We start from the raw sequence: 17175 nt of genomic DNA, 5'->3' as shown, positions 1-17175 counted from the left end.
AAAGCTAAATATGGATTGAAAGCATCAATGTGATTGACACGGTTACAATCTTTCTATACACCATTGCTTTAAATGCATCAAATAGGCATGCAAGTAAAGGTTTCAACATTTTAAAAAGCTATTAGTTGGTATTTTAGGTAAATATTTCATGGTTGCATATTTGAGGTCAATTAATTTAATCAAATTTATAGACCTTGAGTGCCTTACTATATCTCTAGAGAATTTGAATAATAGCATATGTTTGGATATTCTTTTATCTTTTAAATCTTAGACTCAACACTAATATTAAGTAATTGATTTTATTTTTATTCTTATTAGGATTACATCAATGCGATTAATGGGTCACATATCGCTCTTGAAAAGTAAATTCTATATACTATAAAAAAAGATATAAAATATAATGGTTGTTTGTAATTTAGATATGCAGTTTGCATTTGTTTAGGCATGATCGAAGGGATATGCAAACTCTTTTTCTTTGTAGTTCTTAATGATTTAAATGTTAAATTTCTAAAGCCATATGAAAGTAATTAATGGAATATTTCGGTAACTAAACCCTTTTGTCTTGCATGTATTTTAATTATATTTTATACTGACCTAATCGTAGATAAAAATTATTTACTAGATGTGGGTTATCTAAATATGCATGGTTAGTGAATTTATTTTTATTAATATTTTATAATGTTAATTACTTGACATTAATCACAGTAAATTAAATAATTATAAAAAATTATTAATAATAAAAAAATATGTCACTTTGATAACCATTTGTCTCTTTTGATTATTATGCTAGTAATAACACTTTAAACAATAATTTTGACCAAGCACATAATAAATTAATTATTTTATTGAACAATAAATTTTAATTTTATTACTAAATAAGTAAACAACTTTCTTCATCAACCAACATTTGTATAATCTAGGAAGAGAAAAAGCCAAACAATGCCATTTTGCATATTTGGTGACAAAGGATTCAATTTCACTATTCATCTACAATGACATTCGCTTTTAATGCACTTCTGGTTTTAATGAGTTTAATTGATTTGTTACAATTTAGAGAAGTAATATTTATTTTTTAATTTAAATTTAAAAATAAAATAAAATTCAGTTTGGCTCCTAATTTATTGTTCGGATGCTATTTATTTTGTAACTTATACTTATGCTTTGATTATAGCATATGAAATTCACTCTCTTAAAAAAAAAACTAAATCAAACATATTTAAAAAATTTAAGCTAAATATATATTTATACCGCTAAATTTTAATTATTTAGTCAATTTAATACTCTAATTCTTGATATAATTTAACAAACATCTGATTTTGTTGGTGATATTTTAACACTTTTAAAATGTGTATTTATTTTCAACATATTAAAATATATTGTATAAATATATTTAAATACTACCGAAAAATAAAATTGAAGTATACATTGAATTAAATTAAAATTTAAAAAGTGCAAATAAAAGTTTAGATGACAGTTAGATTAAATAAAAAATTAAAATATTAAATTAATATAATTTACACTTCGCCAAAAGTTTAAAAATTCACTATAAAAGTGAAAAAAAGCTAAACTAAACTTAGACTGTAAAAATTGACAACCAAGTTCTATATTATTCTAAAATGATAAATTAATCTTGAAACATAAACAATTAATTATAGAAATCACCCTAAGAAAAACATAAAAAAGAGAAATATTTCTAGAAACAATAAGAATGAGAATGCAGTGTACTAAGGTTAACGACATGTCGGTCTAGTGAGTTAATGCCACGTTTTCTGTCAACGACATAGCCCCAAGAACGGTTCGGATTATAACTTGAATTGAAGAATAAAACGGGTTTTGGGGGTACGGATTAAACGGGTTCGGATCATTTATAAAATTAGTTACTGTTAACATAACAGTCTCTTCTCTATTTCTTTAAACCCTAACATAAAACATATATAACTGAAACAGACCTCAAAACAAGGAGCTTTCTCTCATTAATCAATGGAGGAACCAAGCTCCGCTTCTGATGACGAACAAGGTAACACAATTCTATTCATTACCACTTCAAAAATGGTCGTTATTTATTTCTTTTTCATTTCTTAATTTTTGGCTTATTTTTTCTAATTGTTAAATTGTAGTTTTAATGGAAGATGACGAAGGAATTGGATTGGAAAGGAATAAAGTTACAAAATTTGTTGTAAAAGCAAGTCATGAAGCTAAACTGAAAGAACTGTTGCATAAAATTAACTCAATTGAGATTAAGTTATGTTCAGATGCTACTAAAGAGTTTATTAAGCTACTTAAAGGTAGTTCTGGTGGTGAATTGCTTCATTTATATGTACATTCAACTTCAGATTTCTCTGAACTTTTTGCTGCTTTAAAGCTTAGAGAGGGAAAATCTGGAACCCATTATATATTCAAGTTAATATCTGTGATTCTTGGACATCCTGAAGGAAAATTTATACCCAACGATAAGGGTAGGATTGGTATAAGTGTGGGTCTTGATAAGTTTGCTCGTTCTTTTCTCGAAGAAAAGTTGGATTTTGTTTATAAGGATTTGGTTAGTAAAGATAAAAAGCGCCAAAATGCTGCACTTTCAGTGATGGATTCTGTTGTTAGGCGTGGGTCGGGTTTGGCTTCTGAGGTTGCTAAAAAGTTTGATTTTAAACTCAAGGGGTTTTCTAAGCTTTCGGAGTATAAACCCTTGAAGAATGAGAACAAAAGGAGGCGCTCCACAGATGATGAGAAAAGGAAGTATATCACAAGAAAGGCTTTTATTGCATTTGCAATGTCATTTTTGGAGGTGGGTAAGCCAGGATTGTTGAGGTGGGTCTTACAGCAGAGGGAAGTGTACTCTGATATTCTTCGTGGACTTGGGGAGGATGATGATGAGACTGTGATGTATGTTTTGTCCATATTGCGGGATAGGGTTCTGACTGAAGAGTCACTGCTTCCTCCGGCTTTGAGGAGTGTACTTTTTGGGAGTGTGGTTTTAGAACAGTTGGCGGACATTTCGGAAAAGAGGTATGGTGGGCCCACTGCAAACTTGGCACATAATGTGCTACTTATGGTCTGTACTGATCCTTGCAATGGATTGATGCCAGATTTAAAGAGACGCCCAAATGCATTAAAAGGTAACTCGAAGAGACTTTTGCAGCTCATGAAGAAGCTGAAGGCAAAAGAGGTTTTTCACAGGGAGTTGCTTTTAGCTATTGTTAGGGGGAGACCATCTTTAGGCTCAGCATATTTGGAGGAGTTCCCTTACAACCTGGAGGATTTTGCATCCCCTAACTGGTCAGATTTCTGTAATTTCTGCATACTCCAAGTAGTGTTTGATTTATGTCTGTTGTTGTTATTTGTTTCTATTTATATCCAAAATATGCATGGCAACTGAAGCACTTGCAGGTGTTCTACTGTTTCTCTGGCAGCGCACTTGGTTTCCTTGGTGAATTTGGGGATTCCTTTTGATTTCCTGGATTCTCGATCTGATGACCCACCTTCTTTTGATAATGTGGCTGTGCAGAATATCATGAAGATCATAGCTTCTCGTCCAGTGAGCCGATCGGTAATAAATAAGGGGTTACTTCACTCAGATTTTCTTGTGAAGAATGGAACTTTAAGACTTCTTCTAGAGACTCTGAGGTTGTTTGATTCCTTCTTCAGGGCCATAAACTTATCTTGCAATGAGAAACAGATGATGCAAAAATGTGCAGCACTTAAGCAGGAAATACGGAATGAAATTCAAACCCTGCTTCCTGATCCCCAAGTTTTTCTGACTCTACTTTCTCCCTTAAGTAGCCATGCTAGGACTAATGAGTCATCTTTGAAAAGAGCAACAGATAAAGAAAATTTTCTTGTTTGCGGTAAGAGAAGAAAAAAATTGAAAAGAAATATTAAGAATGGGGATAATGATATCATTATTGGTGGGCTAAGTTCAGCTCCAGACAATGCATTGCCCGAGGATGGTGAAGATATAGTGGATTCAGAAATAGCGCATGCATCAGACAGTGAGATGGATCATATGAGTGCTATATCAGAGTTGTGGGGTCTCGACCAAAGCTGTGTGTCTGTCTCCACACTAAAGGATGCAGAGATATTCTTCCACTCTAAGCTTTTTGATGCTCTCAAACTTTATGTCGTAAGTTTTAGTTCTCTTTAATGAGATTTTAGTTACCTTGTAAAATAATTTTACAGCACTGTAACTGTCAAAGTTGTTAGAAAACTGTTCCTTATTATAAACTCTTATAGTAGCTCTATTTTAATCTTGTGCAGCTGATAATTCCAACTGCTTTTGAGGGATCATTTGACTTCTTTATGAATCTTCTCAGCAATCCTTCAGAATTACCATCTAATCTGCTATCCTCTCTGTTGTCTCTTCTAGTTGAGTACATTAGATGGTCTCCAGGGAGTGGAATTGCCATCAGAACTCCACAAATGATGTACAAGCATCTGCAGCCATTTCTTAATTTGCTGCTCTTTTCACCTGTTGACATAAAGGATCAATCATATAATTTGGCACGAGCAGCAATGTCTAGTACTGGTGCATTTGATAGAAATTTGGATGAGATTATCCTTTGGTTCTTATTTTTACCGGGTTTCAGCACTGTTAAATCATCTGTTGAGATCCATGGAGAAATGGTGCAGAGTATGGCAAGAGTTCTCATCTCATTCTTATGTGATGCCATTTCTACTGTTGGGAATAACTTATTTAGATACTGGCATGCAGTTAGAAACCATATTCGCCATTCAAAAGAATTTACAGGTAATTGATGTGCTTCTTTCTCTTTATTTTTTTTAATCTCTATGTCTTGTTCTGCTGAATTGAATTTGCACTTTCATATGGTCATTTTCCCTTTTTCTTTTTGTGCATCTGCCCTTTAGTCCTGATTTAGCTGGTTTCTTCACGACCACCTCATCCCTTTCTTCTTTCCACATATCTCAGCTCTTATTTTTAGGGTTATTTTCTTGTTGATATGAGCTATTCATATTTGATAGTTGGAGAATATATAGGATATGAAAGATATAATCTTTGCTCACAATTTGGTTATGTAGTTTCTAAAGCTTACTAACATGAATGAAAGGCCATATCAGGGGACTTCTTTACATAATTGGAGTAATTTTTCTTATCAGAATCTATTAGTACTTGATTTATATATTAGTTTCTTTTAACATAAGGAAAAAACTAGTTTTTCTCATCGTAATTGGATTATAGTTGGTATGCTTATTGATATGTTGTTAGGAAAATCTCAATAAAACATTCATTACAGCATAAAACAGATATAAATTAAAGTTAAAATCAATTTAAGGTTCAAAATCCTAAAACAAATAGTAATTTACAACTTTTGTAAAATCTAGATCAGTCTATTTTCACATGATCAAATGTTAAAGTTCCATTTTTACATATTAAAATTGGCTGTTGTAGCACAGAAAACCAACTCTTGTGTAGAGATCTACGTTTAGCTCTCCAAGCACACCAAGGAATAAGAACAATAATATAAAAGGAATCTGATCAACCTTTTTGTCAAAAATAGAGCTAGTAACACAAAAACCCTAGATTTGCAGCCATAAAGTTTTTGTACGTTCTCAAACTCTAAGAAGTGATATATATATAGATGTTAATGGATAATCCTAATATCAATTATTAAATAATACCCATATTACTTAATTAATTAATATAGGTAAGGTAAACTAAAAACTCCTTTTTTAACTTTTACCTTTTACCTCTTTAATATACATAGACATTATTTGATATAAGTGTTTGATTAAAGTATCACTAATTCTAGAGCATATTTACTAACATATGTTACATGGGTTTATCACGTTGCTCTCAAGTACTTGGGATGAATGTAACATGTTTCTGGCGTACAACATGTTTGATGAAGACTATGGACATGAAGCTTCAACCTTTGAGCTATGCAGGAACTAATTAATTTTGATTTAGAGAGAAGGTCAAATGAATTCAACAGAGAGTTTGTCTTAAGAGAATAAGCAGGGTTGATAGATAGACATTTGTAGCTTAAATGATAATTTAAGAGCGAATGTACAAATTGCAAGTTCTTTAGAAACTACTGATAGGCAGCCATACATAGATGCAGATCCTCTTTCTTGGCTGATTGGCTATACCTTTCACGCTTTTTTGGATAGAACTGTCTAGTGTACCATACTTAAATGCATATCAATATCCTGCATATATTTTTTGGGTTGTGCATCGAAGGATTGTGTCAAAATTTTCCTTTTGAATCATACCTGGTATAAGATTAGGTCCTCTTGATTCTGGTTTTGTTTTTGTTGAGTATAGCCTAAAAGATTACATGTTCTTTATTCTATGGAGGACTAATTGCTGTATGATAGTCTTTAAGGATTGACTTACCCAGTCACAAACAATGTGCGAATGCCAACTGAAGCCTGCATTTTGCCTGGATTATCATAATCTTCTTCAGATCATATTATGCAGCCCACCTCAAACCATAGATGAACGTCCTTAACTGGTACTGCCTAAGCAGCAGCAATCTTTTCTTGGATAGCCTTAAAATACTTTTATCCTTTATTGAATTTAATTGCTGTAGCAGCTCGTGTAGGAGAACTTTCAGTATTACCTAACAGTTATACAGAAATGTGGATACTTTTTAGAGTCCTAAAAATTGGCTTCTGTTTTCTCTTTGCAAGTCTACTAATTGTATGAGATGGCTTTCTAGTTCTTTACAGCTCTTTAGAAAGCTTATTACAAACAGTGGTTTTTCTTTTAATAATTTTTCCTGATTATTTTGCAGATATTTCACCTAAATTCAGCCCTCTCATCATATGTGTCTTGCAGAAGTGTATGAGGTTACTGAGTTCAGAATCTGGAACTTTTTCAATACCAGAGAAGTCAATGATATCTGCATATGTGTGCAATACATTAAAGTATCTGCTGCAAACTCAGGTACCGGTTTATTTATTTATTTTTCATGTTCATAATTGCATTCTTTTTAAACATTTATATGATGAGAGGACAAATGTTTTATAGGTGGATGCAAGATTATTAGCTGCTTTAATTAGATCAGTTTTGTCTGAAGGACTTGAGGATCACGTTTCTGTGGATTCTTTATGCGAATGGCAGCCCTTGAAGAATTTATTGCTCATGGCAGAGAGTCTGTTGAATCAAAAGACCTGCTGCCTTTTTCTCACTGACCAAAAAGATTTGCCAATTGACATTTCTTTCACAAAAGCACTTGGTGAAATAAGAAAAATTATAAAAAGTGAGAATGATGGTGGTGAAATAGCTGGAATAACAAAAGCCTTTTGTTCTGCGATTATATGTACAACATCAGATGTGGTGCTGAAGAATTTTCCGGCAGTAATGACCATTTCACAGCAGATTCGAGTTCCTCTGTCCTGCTTATCCTCAATAGTTTTTCAGCACCAAAGTTCTCTTTCTGGTGCGTCGAAGTTATGGCCTCAAGTGTTTTTTCCTGGTCTGGAAAAGGCTTGCTCTATGATTAATCCTCAAGGCATGGGAAATGATGCTGTTGCTCAAGAAATAATGCTAAATATGGATTTTGATGCTAGTGAAGCTACAGCTGCTGCTGCTTTTGGTCTCTTTCTGAGGCAAGCACCTTTTCACGTGCTATTTCCAACAATAATAAGCAGTAATGGTACTTGTTTATTGGAGCCATCAAAGACAAAGGACTTGCTTATGGCTAAATTATCTGAATGCAAAAGTGATTTTGTAGTTTCCTATTTGCGACTTCTTCTATTTTGGTTTTATCAGATACAAGTGTCATATAGAATAAAACCATTGGTTAAATTGGAAGACTTTGCTGAAATCTGCTATATTCTTGTAAAGCACATGCTTGATCAACTATTGGTTTTGAAGGCTGATTCAGGAAATCCTCTTTCGGCTGAACTTATCCGAGAAGCGGCTGAATCCATCTTTTATCATCCTGCTGTGAAAGCAGCCTTGACACATCCTTTAGGTTGTGATGATAATGCTATTAATGACGACTTTGCAGAGGGAAATTTTAGGGGCAATTTAGAGGCTTTCTATAATTCTTCTCAGCAGAAAGTTCATCCAATAGATCATCATGTCTTCAATATGTTGATAACAACTTTTGAATACTTCTTGTCTCCATCTGGTGGGCAACATCACGTACTCAAAGTTGATGATGGTGAAAGTAAGCTACTTGTGAAGGCTTTCAAAACCTTGATGCAGAGTCTATATTTGGAACTGAAGGATAAGTTTGATCTGTGCATTAGGACTGAAGATTTGTTACCCCTTCTCCAACCATTTTATGCTTTGCATGCTTTGATGCAGTTTGCTTCCCCATTTGAGCTTTTTGGTTTAGCTCGTTGGATTTTAGATAGAGTTGAAGTGAATGATTTGGCCGTCCTCAATTCCTTTACGACATTTGCTCTCTCTATTGGATTTTGTATTGCAGCTGATGCTTTCAAGATTTTATCTATTTATTTGCAGCAGCCTGTAAGGACCAAAACAACGTTTTATTCTTTTGGGCAAATGGAAGAGAAAAGCTTGGATGTTGACCTTATTGAGGAAGTTTATGTAAGAATATGCAAATTTGCTACTAATTTTGGACTGGATTTTGCATATACTTGTTTGGTGGGAGCTGTCAGTGCCGTCTACAGGCAGAAATGCATAAAACCTGATGTACTTGACCCCTTAAGCTTGGTAATATCGAGGATTATAATGGGCACTCCGGTTGAAGTTGTTTCTCAGTGCATTTATGGAACAAGCAAGATAAAAGCTAAATTGTTGGTTCTTCTTGTTGAGATGAGTCCCCAGCATCTATCAGTCTTTGGCTATTTATTTTTAGGGATTTTGAATAAAAATGTCCATATAAAGGGAAAGATGGCGGAAGAGGCCTGTAAAATGTCTGTTTCAGATGAGGACTTTATGTTGTTGCTGCCTGCTGCATTTTCATACTTGAATTCAGTTGTCATGAAATTAGGTATGCAGAAATACCACAAGCAGTTTACTGATATTACTTCTTTTTATTCAGAAATTCTATTAAGAGGTTTCTGTAACTGGAACAACTTTGTATCTGGAAATCTATTTCAAGAAAATTTTGATGAGTTCTTGTCATCATCTCTTGAGGAACTTCTCAATCTGGTGGATGCTAGTCTTCTTGGAACAGCAATGCATATGTTACGATGCCACTTTGCCTTAAGTGGAGAAATGAAAATGAAGGAGCAAATGAAGTTCCATAGCATTCCCGTCAGTTGTACTGCACATGAGGAGCTGCTAGACTGTGAGGTTGATGAAATAGAATTTTATTCACGTAATCAGTTACTCAACCTGATCAATAGAGTAACTGCAAAAATAGTGTTCTGTCGGATGTTGTTGTTTGATCATGCTTGTTTTCTACCAAAAGAAGCAGATGACTCAAATTTGGTCTCTACTAAAAGACTGCAGTTTATACAGACTTTAGTCAAAACTTGGCACTGCATGGTTAAGAAATTCCCCTCATTCTCAGATTCTTCCAGCAAAGAAAAGAGATCTGGTTGTTTGCAGTTATACAGATACTTGGAATTGTTAATTTTGAACACTATTCTTGAATTAACCAAAGAGATGCATGATGATCTTATCCAATTGCAAGCCGTGCCCTTTCTTGAACAGTTGATGAGATCATCTCTTCTTTATAGGTTTGAGGATCCAACAACTTTGAATATTCTTCGTAGTATCCTAACATTACTGTCACAGGGAGAATTTTCATCTGTTATGTATCTTCAGTTGCTGCTTGCCCACTCTCAGTTTGCGTCTACCATTCATTCTGTCACAGAATTGCATGGTTCTCAGACTGGTGCTCTTTTTAGACCTATGCCCAGCATTCTGAGGTCACTAGTTAGCCCTCATCCCAACTACGATAATGATCTTCAAAGAATTGACCTTCATTTGAAGCAGTTGGAAATTATTAAATTACTTAGAACACTCATTCAATTGAAACCTGATCCGGTTTGTTGTTATTCTGGACAAGATATGGGCATAAATCTAAAAGAATTATATTTCTTGCTTTTGTCTTCTTATGGTGCAACACTCGGTGATATTGACGTGGAGATATTCAGTCTAATGCGTGAGATTGAATCAATTGATACTTCAGTTTCTGAAGATCTTGCTAAATTGGATTATCTGTGGGGAACTGCTGCTTTGAGAATAAGAAAAGAGCGAGCTCTGGACTGGGATACATCTTCTAGTGTTATAACTAATAAAGAAGTATTTGAAGAACATAGAAGAAGTCAATTTAGGGAAGTCCTTCCTATCAACCCCAACATATGTGCAACAACAGTTAATTATTTTCCATATGACAGAATTATGAGCATTGAGCTAGAGAATCCTAAGAATATGCGAGTGGTATGGTATCATCCAAGTTTATGCTCTTGAACAACTTTTTTATTTTTTCCTTTTCTCTTGTAGCTCTGATAGCACTGATGTATATGCCTATATTCTATTTGCAGGCACATTTTCCTGGTGAACGATATGATCCGATTTTCATCTTAAACTTCTCAAATCATAATTTGTCAATGGGTCATATTGAACCTTTGGAGTTTGCTTGTTTGGGCTTGCTTGCAATTTCATTTATTAGCATGTCTTCCCCTGATATTGAGATAAGAAAACTAAGTGATGCATCTCTTGGGAAGTTTAAGGATGCACTAGAGGTAATATTGTCTCTTTGCTCTTTAAGGTTCACGAAAGTTTGTGTGCATATGTTTGTGAGCTTTTGTGGGCGAGTTTGCATCTCCATAAAGAGTATCTATACCGTTTGTATTCATCTGTATGTGGTGTGTACTTTAAACTGAACTTGGTTTGGATTGTTTCATGTTTTAATATTAAAGTTAAATTTGTACATGGATTAGTGTTTAGTGTGGTGGATTGCTTATTTTAGATAGCTTCCTTGTAAAGCGAGGAGCTCATAGATTTTCCTGTAGCATTCAGCTCATTCTATAAGTTGATATTTTGGGCTTCCTTCTGTGGCATATCAGAATATTGAGTTCATTAGCTAGGAACTTATAGTATCAACTCATACTGTACATCCATCTTGCTTATAGTTTTTTGCGATTTTTATTCAATTTCTTTATTGGTGGTCATGTTATCTTTTTCAGAGATTCCAGAAGAAAAAGGATGTATTGCGTCTTCACCTTCTGTTGACATACATACAAAATGGAATCAAAGAACGATTGCAGAGAATCCCTTCTATTATAGCTCTTTTTGCTGCAGAATCATCTTTTATATTGTTGGATCCTTCAAATGATCATTTTACAACATTAAATAAGCATTTGATGCATTCTTCTGCGGTGGACATGAAGGTACTTGTTTCTTGAACAGCCCAGTTTTTTGCAACTTTGTGCATTTTTTCTTTGTTTGCAGCTTGAATTGTTGATAGATCTCATGCATTTTTCCATTTGATTTTGCAGCACATACCATTATTTCATACTTTTTTCCACAGTAACTCTGTTAATTTCAGAGCAGAGAGGCTGTGGATGCTCCGCCTAGTGTGTGCTGGACTGAATTTAGATGATGATGCTCAAATATATATCAGCAATTCCATTCTTGAGACCTTGTTGAGTTTTTACACTACTCCTCTTGCAGATAATGAGTCAAAGGAACTTATTCTTCAGGTAGTTGTTTGCCTTACTGGCGGTCAAAAACCTGCCACTTCTCTTTGATGTCTGATTGTGTTATCATTTAATTTTGAAATCTGTTGGCTAATGACATGCTCAATAAGCAAAAAGTTGTAGTAGCATAAATTGTATTGTACATTGTACTAATATTTGGGTGCTTTAGAATACAATACAATACAAATTTAAATGGATTCCACAAATTTCCTAATTCCTTATCCAGAAATTCTGAATTCCTGAATCATAGATGTAGTATTTGACCAGGTCTGAAACCATCGTGTAAACTGAAATAAATTCTACCTGAATGGAATGAAGATGGTTCTATCTAAAACCTATTAATTACACATAACAACTCTAATTCTGTTCCCTGTTCAAATAGTAATATTACTGCTTTTTTTTATTTATTTTTATTTTTTTAATAAAAAATTAAAAGATCAAAGCTCCTTATCCAGTTTGAACTGATGACTTTGGCATTACCATGGCGTTACTCTACCATTGAGATCTTTCTCAATCAAACCCTTTGCACCCTCATTCCTTGAAAATCAATAAGATTTTTTAAGTTTGAAGGTATTTGGATTCTGGGCTCTTGTACTTCATTTTTGTTTATTTATTTGGAGAAAAGTGGTTCAAGATGATCTAGTGGCTCTACATCTTTATGAAGATGTAGGCCAAAATCTTTTAGATAGTTCAAATAGCCGACCTCAATTAACTTGGAGTTAAGGCTTATTGAGATGAAATGAGTATTTTTTTAATTTGTTATTTTCTTCTTTCTTTTCTTTTTTATTCAGTTTTGTATTTGCTTTTGTCATTCTTTAAGTCCCATAGGTTTGATCCTGTAGAATTTGAACATTTTCTCACTTAGCGTAGTCAAATTGCTATCACTCTTTTTGCAACTTTACCGAACAAAGCCTCTTCACTGCATGGGACCACAAAGTCTATCCTTTTTAGTCTCTTTCAAGCCACTTCCAGGTAATATTAGCCAAAATATCAGGTTGGTCATGTTCTATTTTCATTTTTGTGATTGTCAAATTGCTATAACTGTTTGCAATTTTACCGAACAAAGTCTCATTACTGCATGGGGCTACAAAACAAAGTCTACTCGTTTTAGTCTTTCAAGCCTCATGCAAATAATATTTAGTAGCCTAAATATCAGGTTTCTTTCCTGTTTTCAATTCATTTTTTTTCAATGATAAAAGAATTTACCAGCTCTTTTATTATCGTGTCCCTTTAATTGCTTAAATATAGTCCCCCCTTATAGTGAGGTTTTATTCAGACAACTCTTATGTGTTTTCTCCTGGTTGAGTCTTAGTGCCTCTTTATTGGGAAATAGTTACATTAGTTGGGATTTCAATTATATTTCTTTTTACATGTAAAGGAATATGTCTGCATAGCTGATAGTTTTATGCGACATATCATGTACATAAGATGAGTAATCGAAAGATATGGCTGAATTTATTTACATCTTAATTTGTTGTTAGGACGTGAGACTCAATAGTGTATTGACCGAGTAAAAGTTGTGTTGGGTGGAATGGCAAATTGGGACATGTACACTTGATCTAAATATATAAATAATGTAGAACTTGCAGATTAACCCCTTTGAGCAATGCTTGAATGGTACTTTCATTATTGCTGGTGAAAAATACCCTGTGAACAGTAACTTGAATAGTATCACTATCAGACTACGGGTAAACAGTAGAACAAAAGAATTTAGGTTGCAAATATAAGAGTTCTTAGGCATACACCTCGGGATAGAATTACATCAAATAAATTAAGATGCAACAGTTACAGGAAATTATTATGGATTGGAAATTTAATTAGAAGCATCATGATATATATATTATCTAGTTGGTATACTACAAAATAATAGGCTCAAACTACTGCTATACCTAAGAGGTTGAAAAGAGAAGTAAAAGGAACAATGTTTCTTATATAACTAGCATCGAAATAAGACTCAAATAAAAAGAATTTTCTTGAGGATGTTAGGATAACTTTTCCAACAAATCTGAAAAGTACAAAATAATTTGCACTTCTGAAATGATAAGGTTTCCTGCATAATAAACACACCCAAAAATAAAAATTACAAATTAAGGAAATGGTAAAAAAATAACTCTAATGCCTAATAAGCTTCTCATCTTTAGACATGTGCCAAAGAAGTGCTTGAGAATTTGAAGCAATTTTGACACACCTTTTGTTACCATGTCGCCACTTTACTCTATGGAATAGGACATGTCTGAGTAGAACTAGCTGCTCTCTAGATATATCTGATTTGTTGAGATCAATTTAATCAAGTTTAAGCCATATTGGTTTTAGGATATGTTAAATTTGATCATAATATGTTGGTGTATTGACTGGCAGTTTAGCTACCAGTTATTTACTTTGATAGTGTATCAGGAAGAGACCAAAGATATGACATTTAGATCTGCTTAATTACCACAAGCAGTTCTAATACATATTTCGTGCTTGATTTTGAAATTCCTTCATCTCGGTGGTGGTCATTACAAGCACCCGGTGAAACATAAAGCTTTTCTCATTTGCTTTTCAGGTAGTGAAGAAGTCAGTGAAATTGGATAGGATGACTCGACATCTTGTTGAAAGCTGTGGTTTGTTTCCTTGGCTATCTACTGTATTGTCAATCTCCAGTGCGATGCTAGATGAAAATAAGGACAGTTTTTCTTCATTGCAATTGGTTTTGGCCATAGAGGTAGTTACTCTGGTCATATGCTTTACTATGTAATTTGTTTTGTGAAGTTCTGTTCCTACCAACAGCATATACTCATTTGAAATTTCATGGTTATTCTATTTCAGTCATAATGATTTTAATATTAATAATGCTAGAGATGAGCAAATTTGTTTGCATTGAAAATTTAACCATTATTTAAGGTTGCATAATGTCATATTCGTTATGACTATATGATCTGCCTGCTAGTTAGGATTGTGAATTTTGCTTTCTGTTGCTAATGTTCCTTTTTTGTGGATTTAGGTCATATTTGATATTATTTCATCTGGAAACATAATTGGTTCTGCATGGTTCGGAAAATACTCGTTTGAGCAGTGTATTGAACTTGCTTCTCATCTATACAAAATCTTAGTTGGTGGGTTGAAGTTGATCAAGGAAAATGTTGCATTGATAGAGTCTATCCTGCAGATAGTTATTTCAACATTGAAGATATCACAGAAAAGGGAGACATGCCAACCGCATTTCACTCTATCATTTGAGGGTTTGTTTGGAATTTATCAGGCTCTTAATGCATTTGGTACTCCAAGATCTGGTCTAAATGCAAAATCTGGGCTTGAAGCAATACTTAATAGTACACCTCCGGTTGACATTTTTCACACGGTCAGTCTGTCTGTCTTCCTCCTTTTCCAAGCATGCACAAGATTGTCATGCAGCTAGCCAAATTTTGAAAAGGAGAAAACAGCTTTTTGGCTGATTTAGTTATGATGCTCCAAATAGAAAAGAAAGAAAAGAATGAAAATGAAGTAGGTAAAATCAAGCCTTAGTGCCTATAAAATGGTATATGATTAAAACTGGACATAATGCACTTTAAATTGCATATGCTAACACTTCATACTTGATTTCTCTTGGATTAATTGTAAATCAATCTGAATCTTTTTCTCCAATTTAATTTTTCCAGACTACCATGCCAAATCTATGGCTTATACCTTACCCTAGCTCTGTTAAGGAAATTTTCTGTTAAATGTGTTCTGCAGGGTCGGGAAAAGCTTTCAGTTTTCCTCATGTGGGCAGTTTCTACAGCCTTGAAGTCCGATTGTGAAAACAATTTTCATTTTAAAGAGTCTCATGCCAGTCTAATAATTGTCTCAGAGGAAAAACCATCTGAATCTTTGATCTCTAAACTCTTACGTTGGCTTGTGGCTGCTGTCATTCTTGGGAAGCTTTCTTGGAAGCTTAATGACGTTAATACCAAATTTTCAAAAAGATCAAGCCCAGTAACTTTGCAGTCCTTTTTGGAATATGTAGAAAAAGGATGTAGAGGAAGCAAAAACTATGAATTTGATTGTGAAGAGGTATTAGCTGCAACAATCTTTTACCTCCAGCAGATAATTGGTTTGAATTGGAGAATGCCTTCTTCAGCTGTTTCCACACTATGCATCCTAGTACTTTGCGGTCCCCCCAAATGTTTGGGTATGCTATACAATTGCTTTTTTGGTCCTATTTTTCTTTTTCGATGCTACTGTTTCAACCTGTGCAAGTTATCTGAATTTGAAGAAATATTTGTTTCGACTTTCACTAACTTGTATGATGTTGATTCTGGATCAGATTTCAGGCATGGTTATTGCACTGATGTTGTATATCTGTGTTCAAAAGTTCGTTGCCCGACTGAAGCCAACCCTGACTGGAAATGGTAATTTAATTTCCCTTGCAGTCTGTTATTTCCCCCCCCTCCTGGCTGCTTCTTCCTTCTCTCTCTCTCTCTCACTGACACACACATGCACACACATAGAGACGCCATCCTACTATAAGATTGAACATTTTTGCACCTAAGCAGATGGTGTTTCACCTGAAAGAAATATTTAATTATATACTAGATGATTACAGGGAGTTGGGGCAATTCAACTCGTAAAATTGTGTTCCTTGGAGCCTGCCGATTACATTTTCTCATGTCTCACGCAAACTTCTATCATTTGGACTTTTTCTAATTCAGAAAAATTCTCAAATTTTGGTTGATACATTTGTCATGGATTGTCCATCTCATAATCTTGTAGATGGGGAAGATGTGCATGCTTTATACAATATCTGGTTGCTTTTCTTGTGCACTTGTAACTCTCTACAAAGGGAAAAGGAAATGGAAGAATTTGTTGCACACTTTTGGTTGATGAAGAAAAGCCCTGTGACATTTTGGTGTTACAGGAAACTGAACTGGTTCTGTATAATTTTTATGCAGGTCATTTGACAAACCTTGGGAGGATCCTAAACTTGAAATAAGCGATTTACAGAAGATGGATGAGTATCATGCTTGTCAAACACTAATGGTGATTATCTCAAGCGTTCTTGGAAAGAAACCATTAGATTCACAGGTTTTGTCACATCAAAATCTAGTAAACTCTGAAGTTTTTGAATGGGAAAGAAGAATTATAGAAACTAATGATAATTGATTCACATACATTTCAGTTTTTAAATGAAAAATCAGTCAAAATTTTGTGTATTAATCTTATGGTTAGCCTTAATTAATATGTTTAAAGTTTAAATAGTTGTGCTTCTCTAGCACATTGATTGAAGCATGTAGTCTCTGCTAGAATTACAGATGTATAGGCAGTGCAATGTTTCATTCCCCTTTTTGCCTTTGGCAGATTGACACATTAGTGCTAACAGCATGATACACTGACATTGCTAAATATATTCAATTTAAAAAAAAAAAAGTGATATTTGGCCTTTTTTTTTTATATAAATTATGAATTTGTTAGTATTTACAAAATTTTAAGAAACCCTTATGCAGATGTTCTAAAAATTATATACTTGAAGCATTTTCAATGCACACTTAATATAGGATAAATCTTTTATCATAAGAAATCATCTTATACAATTAAGACTAATAAAGTCTTAATCTTTTAAATATATAATAA

General features: G+C 33.8%; 1 protein-coding gene across 7 annotated transcripts; it reads left to right on the top strand.

Annotated features, from left to right (window-relative positions):
- The first annotated feature begins 1873 nt into the window (after positions 1 to 1873).
- Positions 1874 to 16800, top strand: LOC8266787. Of its 7 annotated transcripts, none has more exons than XM_015727754.3 (14): positions 1874 to 2017; positions 2118 to 3273; positions 3385 to 4117; positions 4252 to 4741; positions 6750 to 6901; positions 6986 to 10324; positions 10429 to 10629; positions 11074 to 11277; positions 11386 to 11589; positions 14132 to 14290; positions 14570 to 14926; positions 15301 to 15736; positions 15872 to 15956; positions 16497 to 16800. In XM_015727754.3, the coding sequence occupies exons 1-14, from the start codon at positions 1981 to 1983 to the stop codon at positions 16705 to 16707; spliced, it is 7764 nt and encodes a 2587-aa protein (XP_015583240.3). In that variant the 5' UTR covers positions 1874 to 1980; the 3' UTR covers positions 16708 to 16800. The 7 variants fall into 7 exon arrangements, 6 of the variants coding, with proteins under 6 accessions (XP_015583240.3, XP_048234758.1, XP_015583241.2 ...); XM_015727755.3 differs by lacking the exon at positions 1874 to 2017 and having other exon boundaries at positions 2862 to 3003; positions 3084 to 3273; XM_048378801.1 differs by lacking the exon at positions 14570 to 14926.
- The last annotated feature ends 375 nt before the right edge of the window (positions 16801 to 17175 follow it).

Source organism: Ricinus communis, chromosome 9 (assembly GCF_019578655.1).
Source record: "Ricinus communis isolate WT05 ecotype wild-type chromosome 9, ASM1957865v1, whole genome shotgun sequence".
Classification (NCBI taxonomy): domain Eukaryota; kingdom Viridiplantae; phylum Streptophyta; class Magnoliopsida; order Malpighiales; family Euphorbiaceae; genus Ricinus; species Ricinus communis.
This window is presented reverse-complemented; position numbering and strand designations above follow the sequence as displayed.